The following is a 13,741-nucleotide window of genomic DNA, read 5'->3' as shown; positions in this document are numbered from 1 at the left end:
ATTCCGCACGTTATAAATGACAAAGCTTAAAGTTGAACGTTTGACGCTTGGACGCCGACTGCCCAAGGTGGTGGAAAAGTTCAGACAATTTGTCCGAAGAGGATGTCCTTATATAGGTGTACGCTGCAGATACCATGCAAAGCCCCTGATTCGACTTGTTACCAGTCTAGCCCCCATGATCCAAATCAACGTGGTTTGCTCGCGGGAGACAAAGCTCAAGAACCATCGACGATTACATCTATATATGCCATATTCTTCAAGTTCGAGTTAAAACAAAGTAAATTACTTGTATCCTTCGTCCCAGTGAGATCTGAGATACCCCAGGGCGCAATATCAATAAAGCATGTATGTGTACTATACCATAACAATGTGCATGAAACGAAAGCAAAGATGAAAAAGAAAAAATGGCATGCACGTGCGAACGAGAGCCCAGTATCCAAAGTACCGGCATTCCGCACGTGTGTCTATCCTGTAAATGATTATAACCAGAAAGAAGAAGGGGGAGTCCCTTATCATCGTAGCACCGATATTAACCGCCCCACTGCGCCCACGCGCCAGGCAACCCGCGGCGGCGCTTCATCCCCGCAGGTGTACGATTATCAGTCCCCTCGATCTCAGATGCTGAAAATGCGCTGTTCGCGTTCCCGTTTCCATACCCGTCCCCTTCGTCGTCATCGTCTTCGCCTACCACCCACCGGCGGCCTCTACCTGTACCCCAGGAGTCGTCAAGCCAGATATGTTGTCGTGAGTCTGATGCGAAAGACGAGAGATGACCATTGATGGTGCTGGTGGTACTGCTGACGGTGGTGGATGTTGGAGGTAGCCCTCGTACGCTGCCCGCTGTACTGGCTGGGTGAAGATGTTTTCGGAGACTGCGAATGGAGGCTTGCCGTCTGGCTGGGACGAGTAGTCGTTCTAGGTCTAGTTCTCCTTCGTCTTCTTCGTCATCGTCCACATCTTCAGAGGATGAGCCGGAAGAACACAGTACTTCCTGTCTATGGCTGGCGGAGAGGTACCTGCTCATACTCCATTCGTCGTTCTCGACCCTCGTACGGGCCAATGAAGGAACTAGATCTGATTCCTTGCGTCTCCCCTTCCCCTTCCCCTTCCCCTTTCCTTTCCTTAATTCTTCATCTCGCTTGTTCTTCCTTCGTCTCTCATCACGTCTATGTATCGATTCATCGTCTTCAGCACCGGTTCTACGCACCCTCGATCCCGCACGCGACGCAGGCGCAGACCTACACACGACGCTCGTCTGGCTCACCTTCCCCTCAGTCGTACCCGCGCGCTGCTCCCGCACTTGTGCGCATAGCAATGGTGGCTGTCTCTGTTCCCTGGGTTTATTCGTCGTCTCTGAGAACGTCGAGCTCGTTTTTCGCGTAGAAGCAGTCTCAGGTACACCAGAGAGAAGGGCTTTAGCGACGGATTCCATCCAGTTACGAGGGAGCGGCGGAGGATCTTCTGTCTCGATGATGTCGTCTGCTGTGAGGAGCACGGTTCGACGGGAGGAACGGGGTTGTGCGCGAGGAGTGCGATGTGACCGGAGGGAGACGTTCGATGAGGAGGGGCGTTTAGCTAGGGGTTGGATATTAGGCGCTGATGCCATATGTCGGAGGTATGCATGAGCGTTTGGAGCGTCTTTGGAGAAGTTGGATGAGGATTGGTGACGCATGTAGGCAGTTGGGGCGCGAGACTGGCCATGAGTTTCAGGGCGTAGGTTGCGTGTGGCATGAAAGCGAGAATGCTTGCGAAGGCTCTCTGGTGATGTGTTAAAGGAATAGGAAGATGCGGAAGGAGATGGGTGGAGAGCTCTGATGTGGGCAAGCGGCGATGGTGGTTGAGAGTGTAAATCTTTGTTGGAGGTTGGTTCCCGTGCCAAACTCGAATTACGGCTTACAAGGCCGGCGAGGAAACCGACGACAGTACCTACGCTACCACGCACAGTGCTCATGTGCTTATCGGTTGCATGATCTATGTGTCGTTCGGATTCTGGTGTGAAGACGCGAGTTTCTTTGTACCCGGCCTCACGAAGGAGATCTTCGAGTCGCTCATATGTCTTGGATGTTCCACGGCGATGCAAGGGAACTCGAGCTAGGGTGTCAGGATAACGTGTACGGCCTCTTGGAGGTGTAGAAGGCGGGCTGGTATGTGATAATAACTCGGAGTCATCCTGTGAAGTAGACGCGTTTGTCTGCAATGACAGTCAATGAGTTCAGCCAGCTGCCTCCTCGACGACAGTGATAAGACCACGCACAGAATCGCAGGTCTCGACTACGTTTGAAGCGTGCATGAAAGAGATCCTTCTCCTTTGGATGACTCCTCTTTATGCTAACGGGTAGTACCCCCCAACGATTCCTTCCACTTCCAGGTTTGCGATGTAAGAATGACTGGCCAAGAAACAGTGTGGGCCGTTCGTGGAATTTACCGTCACACATCACAGCAATTTCAAAAAAATCAGTGCGGCACTAATCTTTTTGGCTCATCGCTTCATCCAGCTGTGCTCTACTAACGTTTTAAAATGGGCGGCTATTAACTGTGGTTGCGAGGGCGTCGTATATATCTTCACACTCGGCGAACACTTGCACTAAAACTTGATAGGCTAGTCGCATTAGTCAAGGTACATCACCCGAGACCAATCACACGTAAGATGATATGCATGTCATGTCATAATGTACTTGAGGATACATAGCAGTGGAAAACAAAAATATGAAACGACTCCAAGGCGCTCACTACAGTTACTATCAGCTCCAAGAATCTAATGAGAAGTAGAGCGACGTACGAATTGGAGCGCAGCACCCTTTGTCTTTTTCTCACCACCAAGTTCGAAGCTTTAGGAGACAATTCAGGTCTGTACATGAGGTGAATATAATAGAGACGTACTGTTTGCAACGCTTCAACGAAAGCTGCATCTTGTACTTGCACACCGTGCACTCCAACCGCAACACGACCTTCTTCGTCGTCTTGGCCTACATCCCCAAACCCAATAAGCAGGATTACATGCTCCTGCACCACAAAACGTACCTTCTTGTGGAAGACGGGTTTTGTCTGACCACCGTACCCTGATTGCTTACGGTCGTAACGACGCTTTCCTTGGGCGAACAGCGAATCTTTGCCCTTTTTGTACTGTGTCACTTTGTGGGGCCTGCATAGCGTTCTCAGCGGTCCTGATCCCATAAGCTCAAACAAGGAACATACGTGTGCTTCTTGCACGTCTTGCCCTTGCAGTCTATACACAACCATTAACTTTTCCGAATTCATGACAAGAACAGGTACTCACAAGTCCGGCGAGTCCTTTTTAGCAGCAATTCGTCAGTGATCCCAAAATTAGCGAATGGGACTAACAACGCACTTGGGGATGTTGACCATGGTTGTCGGCGTCGGCGATGTCTGGGGCTTGAGGTCGATGATAGTATAGCGTAGATTTCCGTGTACGGCAATCGCCGGTACTATGCAGTTCATACAATTAAGGTTCAGGAGAATTCCGAAAGTCAATGGTACCCAATATAGCCGTGTCACGATGACCTCACGCGTCTCCCAGTAGTCTGGTGCCAGTCATGCTATATAATTAGCGATGATAGAACAGGTTTTTCTGCCTCATTCCTGTAACGCGGAACTATCCATGGGGTCGACACCGCCTAGATGTTACAACAGGTGACACTACCTTGTCTGGAATTTTTCCCATGATCGAGTTGTTATGGTCCCGAATATACAATGGTGGCAATGAACTTGAGCGTTAGTGGTGAGCAACGACTTGTCTAACCTAGAACTGCTAGTAATTATCTTGGCAGCACAAAATTCCAGACGAAGGAGGACCTTGCGTTACAACTCCTCTCATTGTTCAATAACTACGATCTCTAAATCCCACATGAGGCTGTATGCATTGTGACCAACCACTATCAGGTGGTGAATCAATCTACGCTTAGGTGGGAGGTTTCATGTTTAGGGCAAGCGGAGTCCCCCAGCTTCGTGCTCGGGGGACTCGGTCTCATTTTATTACAGTCAGAGTCGCTGAATACAAGGAATAACATAGGTGCGAACCATCGGGAAGCTCGCAGAAGAATGAAAAAGAAGACCAATCAGTTTGAGGCTCGAGAGGCGAAAGGAAGTTTGGCGAAAATGAGCCTGATAGCGACGAAGAGATGATAGACGAAGGTGCTAAACGATGCATTGACATTATTAATGCTCCATTTGATATTCGATTATTTCGATAGGTCAACATGCTCAGCTTGGGGGGTGGACTCAGCGGCCATGCCTCCGAACCTTACACCCAGCGATCGCTGGCCTTCAAACCACAAGGTCACGGTTTCAACCCGCATAAAACCAACAGTGAGTTTTAGTAGTGTCTGTAGAACCTCTTATTCATATGTGGGCTTAACTGTTGCGATATATGGTCGTCAGCTTGGGACCAGACAGTATCGATTGCCTTGTAAACATTGTAACTTTAAAAAAATAACGAAATGCAAGACTTCAAACACAGATAAAGCCCCATTAAAAACGGTACAATTCTGAGTCTCAACTCTTGCGAAATACATGACAGACAAGCAATCTTACAATAAAAAAAAAGGACAAACAACTCAGTGAGGCTATTGGTTTGAATGAAGACATATGGAAGAAGAGCAAACATCGAGACGCAGACTTTATAGAACAGATATTCAGGCCCGACGATGTCGCATTCTTCCATTAAGCATGGGTGATCGTGTAACGTCCAGTGTTCGGGTCGCGGGCGAGGTTCCAAGTCGTGTTCTGAGCAAGCGCAGTGAGGTCCTGCGACCAGATCGCAGGAGTGTCGACTTGACCTCGTAAGATTGCGGTCTCTTCATAGTCAGACGTGATGTAGGCACGCAGGACCGGAGTGTACTTCGCCGTGACCCGACTGCTATCTCTGCATTGTATATTGTAAACGCTCTGAAGGAGAAATACAAGAAAGTTAACATACCCAACGTCCTTGAAGTAGAGTACGGGCGTGGGCATAATGTCTCCTCTGTTCACAAAGCCTGGGAGTGGACAATAAACTCAGGTAAAGAAAGAGGAGACGATAGTGATCACAAACCGACTGCCATTTCTTGAATAGACCCAGTGTGGTTCAGGGCCTGCAGGATGCCAGGGTTTCCCGCCTGAGGGGGCTGCACCAGGTATTCATCGGTGGTCGAAATAAATATCAACAGAAGCCAGACTTACAGAGAAATGATAAACATCATTGGCTTCTGTCAGAATTGTTTTCTCGCCGTTCTGCATCATAGCTTAGGTTGGTGCTAGCAATTTCAGAGTGGATCAGAGTCGCTCACATTGATATTGACGGAGGTTGCAGCGCTGATGACCTTCCCGCCCTCGACCTGGGCTCTGGAGAAAGCAAGTCTGTACAATTCATAAGCGACTTCCAATGCCATCGTTCTCGTCGATCATCTTACTGGGACGTGTAGGTCGCGGTAGCCCTGTATGGACCTGGAAATAGGGGTCATATGTAAGTTGGCGACTTGGAAGCAAAAGAATAAGAACACGCACCCTCCTTCCCGAATTTAGTGACCCTGAAAAAATAGTAAGGTTTCAAATCGTCCCCGGTCGAAGTAGGCGCACTTACTTCCAAACTATAGGGAAGACGTCCTCGTAGAGCCCCTCCACGCTGGGACTCCAAGCGAGCATGATCGTTACCTCCTTGCCAAGGTTGTTGCTGTGCAATGACGGCGAGGTGAAAAGTTATGCAGAGTGAGATCGCAGACACTCACGACTGGAAGGTCAAATTCCTGACGAAGGGCCGGGGTGACATTGTTTCAGATTGTTAAACACAAAGTGCACTAGTTGAGATGAAGTGTAGACTGAAGAGCTCGAGTTCTGCAGTTAGAGTCTCAGCAAAGAGGCTTTTATATGTTTTGGACTGCATATGCTGTACCCCATTTCTTAGTTTGCGAGTTAGCCAGCGTCTCCTTCGTGCCTCTGTACCTGCCGCTGGAGACCCTGATATGCGACAAGGCGGTAGCACATGATGGCCCCTGACTTACTAGACAGCGGGGCACATGATGACCCTTGACTTTCCAGATAACCGGCTTCTCCACAAACCCATTCCCGGAACCCTGGAGGGAAGTTCAAGTTACGCGCTGCCAATGGGAGGTTTGTAGCTGCTGCTGGCTATTCTTCATACCTTCTATTTGTGCTCCTTTGAAAACGTGACGTGTGCAGTCTGTAGATAAATATCAGTACCGAGTAGGACAGAGCAGTGGGATATGATCTGCCTACTCAGGCTAAGGTAGACGACGTTAGGATCAAAACAGTCGGCCTATACCTGTATGGAGTTGTGTCACGATAACGGTCGCAAGTACGTATACGAAAACAATAGCCCATGGGCCATGGTCATTTCGGGGACGTCCGACTGCACCTATAGCCTATAGTACTGGTCCCGGGCTCGGTTTGACGTTGAGTCCGAGTCTTGGGCGAATCAACTGTCAAAGTCAAAGTTCAATCAAACGAGCTACGAGACACTGAACCTGCCAGCGTTTAAAAATTCAACCGACGGCACAACCTCAACTCCGCCGAGTTGCAGAACGTTCAAGGCACTCACTTCGCAAAGTTCGCATGGTCAGCTGATTGTAGATAACATCCCATCAATAGACAAACCTTCGTCAGCAAAAGCGCTGAAATGAATCAAATGAACATTACGGAAGGTGTGTTTGACATGCGGACTTGCAAAACACTTACATTTGACAGCGGACTTTAGAGCACAGAATTAGATTGAAAACGATGTCCTCATCCACAGCCTGCGTTTTGTCGAAATATTATTATTGAATTTTCCTAGTAGCACGTTCAATACGCATAACCATCTAGAGTACCATACGTAGTACTCACTACAAATTTGAAGCATGAAAAGGATGCATTGTAAAATCAGTGCTATGCACATGCCAGTGGGCTATGAACCACAAGAATATAGTGAGAGCTGATCGGAGGTCACGAGTATGAGAGTGGTCACAAGAGCCTCCGGGCAGGAAGTTTGGGGTAAGTTGCAAGAGATCATGACAGCACAATCCCAGATAGGTTATATTTCTACTACGAATGTTATGCAAAATAAAGAACAAAGAGCTTACCTCAGGGTATGAGCTGTAAGGGAGTTTTGGGACACGGAAAAGGGGTGCAGGAAGGTACCGGTAGGTTGCGGAAATGAAAGGTGCGAGAGGCACAGCCTGAGGGAGACTGAGGGCGTACACAGGAAGAAGTGCAAGAAGATGCGAGAGGGTCGATTGGCTTCTACTTGACCTATATGAGCGATGAGAGTGATAAAAACAAATCAAAAAAGCTTACTAGGGAGTATGAGTCCACTCTAGAATAAACATCAAACATACTGGCACAGAACCAGTGAGGAAACTAGGTCAACTAAATTGGAATGGCCAGGAGAGTGACGTTCCAGACCTTTGCAAGAACTTTGATCTCCTCCACGCACTAAGTCAGACTCATAATAAAGAGAACAAAACAGATGGGCTCTTCGTTCTAAGAATCTACACGGTCAGACTAGGCGCTAGGCGTTAAACGTAAACTATCAAAGATGCACGTGACTATTGCTTATGTGAGCGTATATGGCCAAATAAAATATTCATCATGTATTCATAACTTACCTCCTTATTCGATTGAGCATGAGCATTCAGGTCACAGCAGCACAGGCCTCAGAGCAGGCAGCCACCAGGTTTGTCTTCATAAGATGGCTTAAACAAAAATATCACTCACTCGTCTATCGTATCCCGAAATCCCATTGGTGATGTCAAAGGGCGGCGCTCATGAAACTCCTCTTTTTCGCTGCCACTCTCGCCATCCTACCAATTTCATCGTACTTCTTCACAGAAAAATATGTTTGGTCTGGTACGTCTACTGCGTTTAGGATGCAGTCACGAGTTTGTGTACCAATATTTTTCTTTTCAAGGCAATTCCAACTATGCTGCGATCACCGCTATATGCGCGGCCAACATTGTCCTCATTGCGTACATTGTCATTTCTTTGATGGAAGACAAGCAATCATTCAAGGAAGTAGAGGAGAAAAAGTTGTCAGAATCCAAGAAGGAGCGATGAAATGCGTCATTATCCACCGTGTCATACTCAGGCTTCTAGGCACTTTCAATGCATGCATTCTTTCCGTTCACCTTCGCTTCATGCAAAGGGATTCAGTCCCACCGGTCGCTGAGGCCCAGACCACGGCTTGTTGCAAGACACAAACTATTGGAAGTTTATCAGACATGTCTGCCTCAAGGATGCTATGCTGCAGCGCTTCCAGATCCAACCTGAAGCATACTATGTCATTCAAATCATAATTCAACTTTCACTTTTATTACGAAATTGACTACCGTCTGCAGAAAGGATAAACGGGTTTTCCTCCAAATACGTATCGTATCTACCAACAGTACTCCTCCAGCCGATGTCTGAAAAGTGTTACTAGGAATCAATAGCAATGTTAGTCTAGTACATCGTACACGCGGCCACTTCATTTATTACATTAGAAGCACTCTGTTGCGGAGGTAATTGAGAAGCAGCATAGTCATAGAACGAGAGACACGTACTGCGATGAACGATACCAGGACCTGACTCATCGTACTCCTGCTTTGAACACCACAAGTTCTGGAAAGTGGACAACGAAGCGAGGATAGAGCCACCGATCCAGACAGAGTATTTCCGCTCAGGTGGAGCGACGATCTTGACCTATCAAGCGTCCACGAATGAGAATTACGACTGTACAAAAATATTGAGACGAACCTTCATGCTCGAAGGCGAGAGTGATGTCAACTCCTTCTGCATACGGTCGGCAATACCAGGGAACATCGTAGTACCACCAGACAACACAACATTTCCATACAAGTCGCGACGAATATCAAGATCGCACTTGAAGATCGAGTTGTACCTGGGACGAGGGTAAATCACGTCGCGTCTCTTTGTAAATGATCTCTTACGTGGTCTCATGGATACCAGCAGCTTCGAGACCAAGGAATGCAGGCTGGAAGAGAGCCTCAGGTGCACGGAATCTTGTGATTTTATAAGTTAAGACAGCGCAGTAATCAGCGTAAAATCAACTTACCGCTCGTTCCCGATGGTGATGACTTGACCATCAGGCAGCTCGTAGCTCTTCTCAAGCGCCGATGACTGAGCGGCAGTCTGCATCTCCTGCTCAAAATCGAGGGCGACGTAGCACAACTTCTCCTTGATGTCACGAACGATTTCACGCTCTGCAGTCGTCGTGAATGAGTAACCGCGTTCAATCAAGTTTTTGATCAGGTAGTCGGTAAGATCACGACCAGCAAGGTCGAGACGGAGGATAGCATGAGGCAGAGCAAAACCTTCGTAGATAGGAACCGTGTGGGTGACACCGTCACCAGAGTCCATGACAATACCAGTGGTACGACCAGACGCGTACAATGATAGGACGGCTTGAATGGCGACATAGAATGCTGGTGCATTAAACGTCTCGAACATGATTTGAGTCATCTTTTCACGGTTAGCTTTGGGGTTGAGGGGAGCCTCAGTGAGTAAGACGGGGTGCTCCTCCGGGGCCACACGAAGCTCATTATAGAATGTGTGATGCCAGATCTTCTCCATGTCATCCCAGTTCGTGACGATACCGTGCTCGATAGGGTACTTTAGGGTCAAGATACCACGTTTGGACTGAGCCTCATCACTGCGTGGATTAAATTAAGTGAAAGCTTGAATGAGATCGCCAAGGCTTACCCAACATAAGAGTCCTTCTGGCCCATGCCGACCATGACACCCTGGTGACGCGGACGACCAACTATGGAGCTGTAAGTCTGTGTGAGTGCTGAATCACTGGTGATGATATACGATCTAAACGTACGGGAAGACGGCGCGGGGAGCATCGTCACCTAATGAGATGCGATTAGTTTTGTATCATCATAGCCCGAATAGCGGCCTTGAATTACCAGCAACTGCGAAGATGCTTATCAGATGGTGAAACACGTAGATCGAAGAGAAACTAACAGCCAGCCTTGCACATTCCGGATCCATTATCGATGACCTGACGACGCAAGAAATTGAGCGTTTTGTACGGGGCTAAAAACTACGATGGGATTAAACATACGAGGGCAGCTACTTCTTCTTCCATGGTGAATTAGTTGTGTAGTAGACTGGTGGGTGATGGAGGTTCTAAGTTGAGGTGGACAAGCGCATCACAAGCGGAGTGTGCATTTCAAACTCAGATTTCTGAATCACACAAGGCAGTGCCACCAGTGTGTGCAGTCTGTGCCGCCGTATGCACATAGGCTAAGTCACATCAGGCAAGGATATCCAGACAAAAAGCCAGTTAACGTTGAGGTAGGGAGTAGTCTAGGGATCCCAGGTGTAAAAAGCGCATTTGATTCAATCGCTTCAACCTTGAAGGTCGCAATAACCGGCACCATCATCGTGTTTTTACCGCTACCATTTTTGACATGATATTTGACTGGATCAGTCCAAATTCAATAAGTGCTCGTTGGAAGCTCGAGACAGAGAAAGATATATTTAGCATTACATGTAGAACAGTAAGTCAGTCCATCATATGTATTGTGAATGAGCATCACAGTACGATCCCTAGTGCCATTGATGATCAGCTTCAGTTTAACAAGGCAAGCTGGCCAGCGAAATCCGATTAAGTGGCATTACGTAAGAACACTAGGGATCTTCAAGTTTTCAGGTTGAAAGCACACCATCTCATCATCGTCGCGGTGGTTCAGTGTATGGAGGAACCCTGCACAAATGACTCGCTTTCAATGACGAATTCCTAAGAAAAGGCTTTGACACGCTCCTCAAGCTTTAAGCTCTCCACACCGAGCTTACCCAACCCGACCAGGCTTGAGCTATCAGAGTCCGTCCGCAGATGAAGCACCCAGCTCATGAACACTTCCATTCCACTACACAAGAACAGCCTGAGAGGCGTCAAGGTTTGGGCAGCCTGCCACCTCGCCAACGTACTAGCTCGAGTAGCTCCCTGCGCCAAGACCCAATGTTGCTCCCGGTATTAATCCTGCTGAATCCTCCACAATCCATCCATCATTGACTTTGACCCTCACCTCTTCGGCAACGCTGCTCTGTGTCTTTTTCATCCTCGCAATCTGTTCTTAAGGTTTTGAAGATATGCTCCACCGTCTGCTAGCGAACCTATCGCGATCAAGAAATCCGAGCCGGCGAATCTCAATGCTCAGCTCTTCTCACGAGACACGCCTTACGAACTAGTGTAGGTGGCAACGAAATTTGATAGTACAATTTAGTGAAGCCCTGTGGGTGCATCCAGGCCTGCACTTCCTTGTCCTGACTGTGGCGTAGGTGACGGTGAAGACTATTCGTGCATTCAAGTCGGACAACAAAGTCTTGTTGTGAAGAAATAAGAAGATAATACCACCTTCAAAGTACCAGATGTGAAGGCTACACTCATGGAGATTCCGAACCCGTCGCACCTGTCACGTTCTACTTATACGTCAGGTGTCTTGTCGCAGTTGGCCGAAAAATGAACCTGCAACTCGCATGCATCGCCGTTGCGAAAGATGAAATACAACTGTACATGTATCATTGGACAATCAGCTCCAGTTCTGACGCAATTTGGCATCGACTTGTCCAAATTGTTAAACTTCGGAATTACCAGATATGCCCCCTGCACATCTCCCGTATTACATGCTTCCGCTGGTTGACATGTGTCCGCACTCCTGAAAAGCGATTGAAGTCAAGCCAGTTCCTTCCTCAGATTCTTTTATCAGCTCAGCGTGATAATCCCGGATGCTAAGGATAAGACGTGGTCCCAGCACAAACATCTGCACAAACTGGGCGATTTGGAATATGCCATAATAAATGCCAGATCCCGTGGTAATTGGGTCCTGTGGAAATGATGGGTGATCAGCAAGTGGTCAAATGCAGTAGCACATCGTCGCACCGAAACGGGAGATAGTGTGCCAAGGTTGAAGCAAGTCACAGCAACAAAGCTAGCATACACGAAGCTTCAGTGAAACAAGATAATAACTCACAGATTACCGGACTCACCCTACGAAGTATGGCAGATGACTTCTTATCAGCGCTGTAAAATAGTCTCTAATGGTTGATTCTGATTTTGATTGTTGTAGTTCACGGATATGTTTGATAAAAATCCTGATAGCGAGTAATAATGCAATGATCTCCCATAGAAGGGTGGGTATGAAGATCTCCTGATTCAGTGTGTCACTGATGCCGAGACTCAGACACATACGGTTGCCGGAAAGGACAACCTCCTCTGGGATTAGTGCATGAGTTTCATGTGCTGAAGGCTTTCATCTGTAATTGAAACTCACCCGCTGAAGCTTTGATGTTTCCTATTCCCGTCATAACCGCGGTGGCGATTGTGCATGTCAGTAAGACTACACCGAGGAAGATAAACATGTTTTTGGATCCCTGATACATGGCACGGATCCGAGTCATCATGATGACTTGAATGGCATTTCAGTCAGTTAAACATGAATGAAGGATCCAGCGGAGCTCACCCCCTAGCATGGCATTGACGACGACTGGTATCCATACTTGCATGAAAAAAAAGATATAGCCTGGAAAACTCACTGAGCGATCCGCACTAGTGATTTGATACTTCTCATAAACTTACAGCTGTTACAGTCGTTATGTTGAACAAACAAGTCGGCTGAAATATCACTCACTCCTATGTAGGAGTGCATTGGTACTTGACTGGGCATAGCAGCGGTGAAAAGTAGTACCCACCAAATCTGTGATCGAGAATGGGAGATTCACTGCATGCCACTAGTCAGAAGAAACGAACATATTTGACTCGACACATACCGACTATGTAGACGCTGGTTGTGAGATGGCTCATTAGCACAGTGTAGTGTAATATAGTTAGCATCGCAACGTACATGGAATATAGTATTCCGATGCAGCGAATCTAGCCCATGTTGGAGTTAGCACGACTTGGCAACCACAGATATAGCATATGATACTTACACAAACATAGAGAACAGTCATGAGAGACCAGCGTCGCCTCTGCTCCGAACCAACTGCATTACCTTGCTGCGCTTCTGAAATTGGATTTTGCTCACCCAGATCAAATTGAACTGTTCAAGTATTCTCGATGAGATCGCTGCATCGACTCGGAAAATAACATTAACTGGCCTCTTGTGCAAATGTCAATACTTGAAATAGATATCAATATCAATAATCCCCTCGCAAAGTATTATCATGATCTTGCTCACCCCAGTCGTATATCACTGCAGTAGATGATGCAACTAATACAGTCAAAGAAAACGAGATTAGTCCCCAAGTGAGATCATCCTCCTTGCTTTCCACGAACCTATAAAATAATTCAATATATAACACCATTTGATGTAGGGCCACCAGACGGGATCATTCGAGACGTAGGTCATGTTAGGATTGGGGAACTTGTCATTTCCTCGGGCTGTAGTTATACCACCATCCACTGGCAGGGCGTGGGCGGCATTTTGTCAGATTTGCAGCCGCTGATGAGTCAAAATCTCAATCAATAATCGATATTAACTCCATGGTGATCTGCATTCAATACATTCCTGTGCATTCCCACACTTACCGGGGCTAACCTGTCGAATCCTGACTTATGTCAAAAGACATGGGCGCAGCCATAGGCGATTGTGCGTTGTGAAGTCAAATGACTGGGGAGTGTAGTATGCTAGGCTGTGTTCGCCTTGGCACTTTCGTTTCGTTTCGTTTCTGAATATGATGGTTTTGCAATACCTCCCTGAATAAGTCGTCATGTGAGGCTGCTTGCGACACGGCATCCTTCAAA

At 47.4% G+C, this 13,741-nt stretch overlaps 5 protein-coding genes across 5 annotated transcripts; 1 reads left to right on the top strand and 4 right to left on the bottom strand.

Annotated features, from left to right (window-relative positions):
• Positions 1-124: 124 nt before the first annotated feature.
• On the bottom strand, positions 125-2,514 carry EDB93DRAFT_1140076 (uncharacterized protein). Its single transcript, XM_041449259.1, has 2 exons — positions 2,255-2,514; positions 125-2,191 (listed from the first exon to the last, which is right to left on the bottom strand). Exons 1-2 carry the CDS (start codon positions 2,288-2,290, stop codon positions 530-532), a joined length of 1,698 nt encoding a protein of 565 aa, XP_041308755.1. The 5' UTR covers positions 2,291-2,514; the 3' UTR covers positions 125-529.
• Position 2,515: 1 nt separating this feature from the next.
• EDB93DRAFT_1224976 (zinc-binding ribosomal protein) lies at positions 2,516-3,539 on the bottom strand. The gene is made up of 7 exons (XM_041451202.1): positions 3,350-3,539; positions 3,278-3,291; positions 3,196-3,226; positions 3,022-3,142; positions 2,881-2,966; positions 2,780-2,828; positions 2,516-2,729 (listed from the first exon to the last, which is right to left on the bottom strand). The coding sequence occupies exons 1-7, from the start codon at positions 3,457-3,459 to the stop codon at positions 2,727-2,729; spliced, it is 414 nt and encodes a 137-aa protein (XP_041308754.1). The 5' UTR covers positions 3,460-3,539; the 3' UTR covers positions 2,516-2,726.
• A 1,141-nt stretch (positions 3,540-4,680) lies between these two features.
• Positions 4,681-5,764, bottom strand: EDB93DRAFT_1249423 (uncharacterized protein; the record flags this gene model as incomplete). Its single annotated transcript, XM_041452854.1, has 9 exons — positions 4,681-4,882; positions 4,937-4,994; positions 5,051-5,123; positions 5,179-5,229; positions 5,286-5,355; positions 5,409-5,442; positions 5,503-5,525; positions 5,579-5,668; positions 5,724-5,764. The coding sequence occupies 9 exons, from the start codon at positions 5,762-5,764 to the stop codon at positions 4,681-4,683; spliced, it is 642 nt and encodes a 213-aa protein (XP_041308753.1).
• Positions 5,765-7,602: 1,838 nt separating this feature from the next.
• EDB93DRAFT_1140054 (uncharacterized protein) lies at positions 7,603-8,116 on the top strand. The gene is made up of 3 exons (XM_041449258.1): positions 7,603-7,666; positions 7,748-7,839; positions 7,901-8,116. Exons 1-3 carry the CDS (start codon positions 7,617-7,619, stop codon positions 8,044-8,046), a joined length of 288 nt encoding a protein of 95 aa, XP_041308752.1. The 5' UTR covers positions 7,603-7,616; the 3' UTR covers positions 8,047-8,116.
• Positions 8,117-8,249: 133 nt separating this feature from the next.
• Positions 8,250-10,141, bottom strand: EDB93DRAFT_1140052 (actin). Its single transcript, XM_041449257.1, has 10 exons — positions 10,058-10,141; positions 9,958-9,994; positions 9,900-9,905; positions 9,815-9,842; positions 9,691-9,759; positions 9,044-9,640; positions 8,919-8,990; positions 8,725-8,869; positions 8,532-8,670; positions 8,250-8,478 (listed from the first exon to the last, which is right to left on the bottom strand). Exons 1-10 carry the CDS (start codon positions 10,079-10,081, stop codon positions 8,468-8,470), a joined length of 1,128 nt encoding a protein of 375 aa, XP_041308751.1. The 5' UTR covers positions 10,082-10,141; the 3' UTR covers positions 8,250-8,467.
• Between the last annotated feature and the right edge of the window lie 3,600 nt (positions 10,142-13,741).

Source organism: Suillus bovinus, assembly GCF_016758785.1.
Source record: "Suillus bovinus strain UH-Sbo-P2 chromosome Unknown EDB93scaffold_20, whole genome shotgun sequence".
Taxonomy (NCBI): Eukaryota; Fungi; Basidiomycota; class Agaricomycetes; order Boletales; family Suillaceae; genus Suillus; species Suillus bovinus.
The sequence above is the reverse complement of the archived record's forward strand: the minus strand, read 5'-3'. Positions and strand labels throughout refer to the sequence as shown.